Below are 2,500 nucleotides of genomic sequence, written 5' to 3' on the forward strand. Positions count from 1 at the left end.
TGTGTGTGTGTGTGTGTGTGTGTGTGTGTGTGTGTGTGTGTGTGTGTGTGTGTGTGTGTGTGTGTGTGTGTGTGTGTGTGTGTGTGTGTGTGTGTGTGTGTGAGGGAGACAGAAGTTTATATGTGTGTGTGCAGGCGTGCACGGGTGTGCGCGCGCGCGCGTGTGTGTGTGTGTGCGTGTGCGTGTGTGTATGTGTATGTGTGTGTGTGTGAGGGAGACAGAAGTTTATGTGTGTGTGTGCATGCGTGCGTGCGCGCGTGCGTGTGAGTAGGCAGTGTAGAATGAAAGAGAGATGGACTAATCAATTGTCTCTGCTGCTAAATGAGACGAGGGGAGCTGGAACAGAAGAGAGCGAACAGGAGAGAGAGAGAGAGAGAGAGAGAGAGAGAGAGAGAGAGAGAGAGAGAGAGAGAGAGAGAGAGAGAGAGAGAGAGAGAGAAGGAAAGAGACAGAGAGAGAGAGGGAGAGAGACAGAGAGAGACAGAGACAGAGAGAGAGACAGAGAGACTCTGTCTTTGTGTGTGTGTGTGTGTGTGTGTGTGTGTGTGTGTGTGTGTGTTAAAGTGGTGGTTGCGAGAGAGAGGTTTAAGAGCCATTTTCCCTCTGCCAATAAGCGAAGCAACAGGGCTGTGCAAATAAGACTTTTGCTAGCTCTGCTCTGCTGTTTGTGTGTGTGTGTGTGTGTGTGTGTGTGTGTGTGTGTGTGTGTGTGTGTGTGTGTGTGTGTGTGTGTGTGTGTGTGTGTGTGTGTGTGTGTGTGTGTGTGTGTGTGTGTGTGTGTGTGTGTGTGTGTGTTAGTTCTACTCGGCTCTGTTCTCCACTGCAAGGTGGCCTGCAAAAGAGAGATACCACGATGGCTCTCTGTCTTTTTACGTCTTTCTGTCACACTCTTTTTATAGTGTGTGTGTGTGTGTGTGTGTGTGTGTGTGTGTGTGTGTGTGTGTGTGTGTGTGTGTGTGTGTGTGTGTGTGTGTGTGTGTGTGTGTGCGTGCGTGCGTGCGCGCATACGTGTGTGTGTGAAAAGAAAGCCGTCGAAGTTAAATGACATGCAAAAAGTTCTCATGGCAGTTGAAACTCTCACAACTCAATCCTTGCCTACCACCTACAACTTACAAAATCCTTTGAAGTCTTCATGCCACAGCAAAATACTTTATGCCATAAATGACTAGTTCTGGTTTAGATGGCTAGGAAAGGCTTCACAAAATACACTTCTCATTTTCAGGACAGTTACTTTGTGCTCATGATGTGCACTGTATTGGAAAAGAATAAAAAGCACAAAAATGACGCTTTGTTATATAGAGCTTTAGAGGTTTTATGGTTTGTATATGTTGTAAATCGGGGGCAAGAGCGAAGAAGAGCTGTGAGTGTGTTTGTGTAATAAAACCAGAGGATGCGCCTTTTTTTCCGAAATTGGACGGTGGAAAGAAGCTCATGCTAAATGATACACATGATCACCCTCAAAGTTATAGCAAATCACTGCAGGCAAGGGGTGGAGTGAAGTGGGGAGGGAGAGAGCGAGGCCAGCACGAGGCCAGCACGAGGCTTACACTCAATTACTGTCGGCAGTACATTGGAATGGGCTCAGTACAGTGTATTTGGATATACAGATTCATGAGGAAAAGTCTAAAGCTAGATTTACTGTTACACACAATGAGAGTACATTGTACATTGCACAGTATGTTGTAAAATACAATCAAGGGTTAGACAGTATATTTACAGTAAAAGAGAGAGAGAGAGAGAGAGAGAGAGAGAGAGAGAGAGAGAGAGAGAGAGAGAGAGAGAGAGAGAGAGAGAGAGAGAGAGAGAGAGAGAGAGAATACTGTGGCCACTGTCTGTGGTAACAAATATCTGATAGATAAACCACATAAACTGACAGATTTCCTCGTCATGAATTTAAAATCTGAAGTCTGATGCTTGATGTCCATGTGTTATAACAGTGTTTTGCAAGTTAATTGCAAGTTAATTAAATGATATTAAGTCTCATGTTTCTTTGCACAACGTTTCATGTCATATGCAGGACAGTCATTTTCAATGAGAATGCAGTCCGACGTCAGTTCACTTATACGTTACCTTCTCTTCGATCTCCGCCGCGGTGCGTTTGGTGGTCTCCAGGTTTTCCACCAGCTCGGTGTCCCCAAGGAAGTTTCCGGAAGCCGAGGAGAGCCGGGAGAGGAGGCTGTCCTCCAGTGTCTTCAGAGTGATCTTGAATCCATTCTGTTGCTTGGTGAGGTTCGACTGAGGAGACACGACAGGACACAAACACAGGGAGACGTGACATAAATCCAGGGGCGTAAGCGGCACATTTTGGGCCCTACGTAAAATCAGACAACTTTTCTGCTGCTTGGTGAGGTTGGACTGATGACACAAACACAAAGAGACAGTTACCTTACTACATAGCTGACCATTTTATCCAAATTGACTTTTAGAGTCATTTAGAGGTATTCCTCAACTGCCAGGGCCAACAAAAAAAGACAATGCTATTAAAATATAGCATTAACAT

At 45.4% G+C, this 2,500-nt stretch overlaps 1 protein-coding gene across 1 annotated transcript in view; it reads right to left on the reverse strand.

The window, feature by feature from the left end:
* LOC134467652 (dynein axonemal heavy chain 9-like) overlaps positions 1 to 2,500 on the reverse strand; it is a 296,718-nt gene that overhangs the window by 34,428 nt on the left and 259,790 nt on the right. Inside the window, exon 70 of the mRNA XM_063221491.1 lies at positions 2,071 to 2,235. Within this exon, the coding sequence (XP_063077561.1) occupies positions 2,071 to 2,235 (165 nt within the window). The remainder of the gene's footprint in view (positions 1 to 2,070; positions 2,236 to 2,500) is intronic.

The sequence above is a fragment of the Engraulis encrasicolus genome, chromosome 17 (genome assembly GCF_034702125.1).
Source record: "Engraulis encrasicolus isolate BLACKSEA-1 chromosome 17, IST_EnEncr_1.0, whole genome shotgun sequence".
In the NCBI taxonomy this organism is placed as follows: Eukaryota; Metazoa; Chordata; class Actinopteri; order Clupeiformes; family Engraulidae; genus Engraulis; species Engraulis encrasicolus.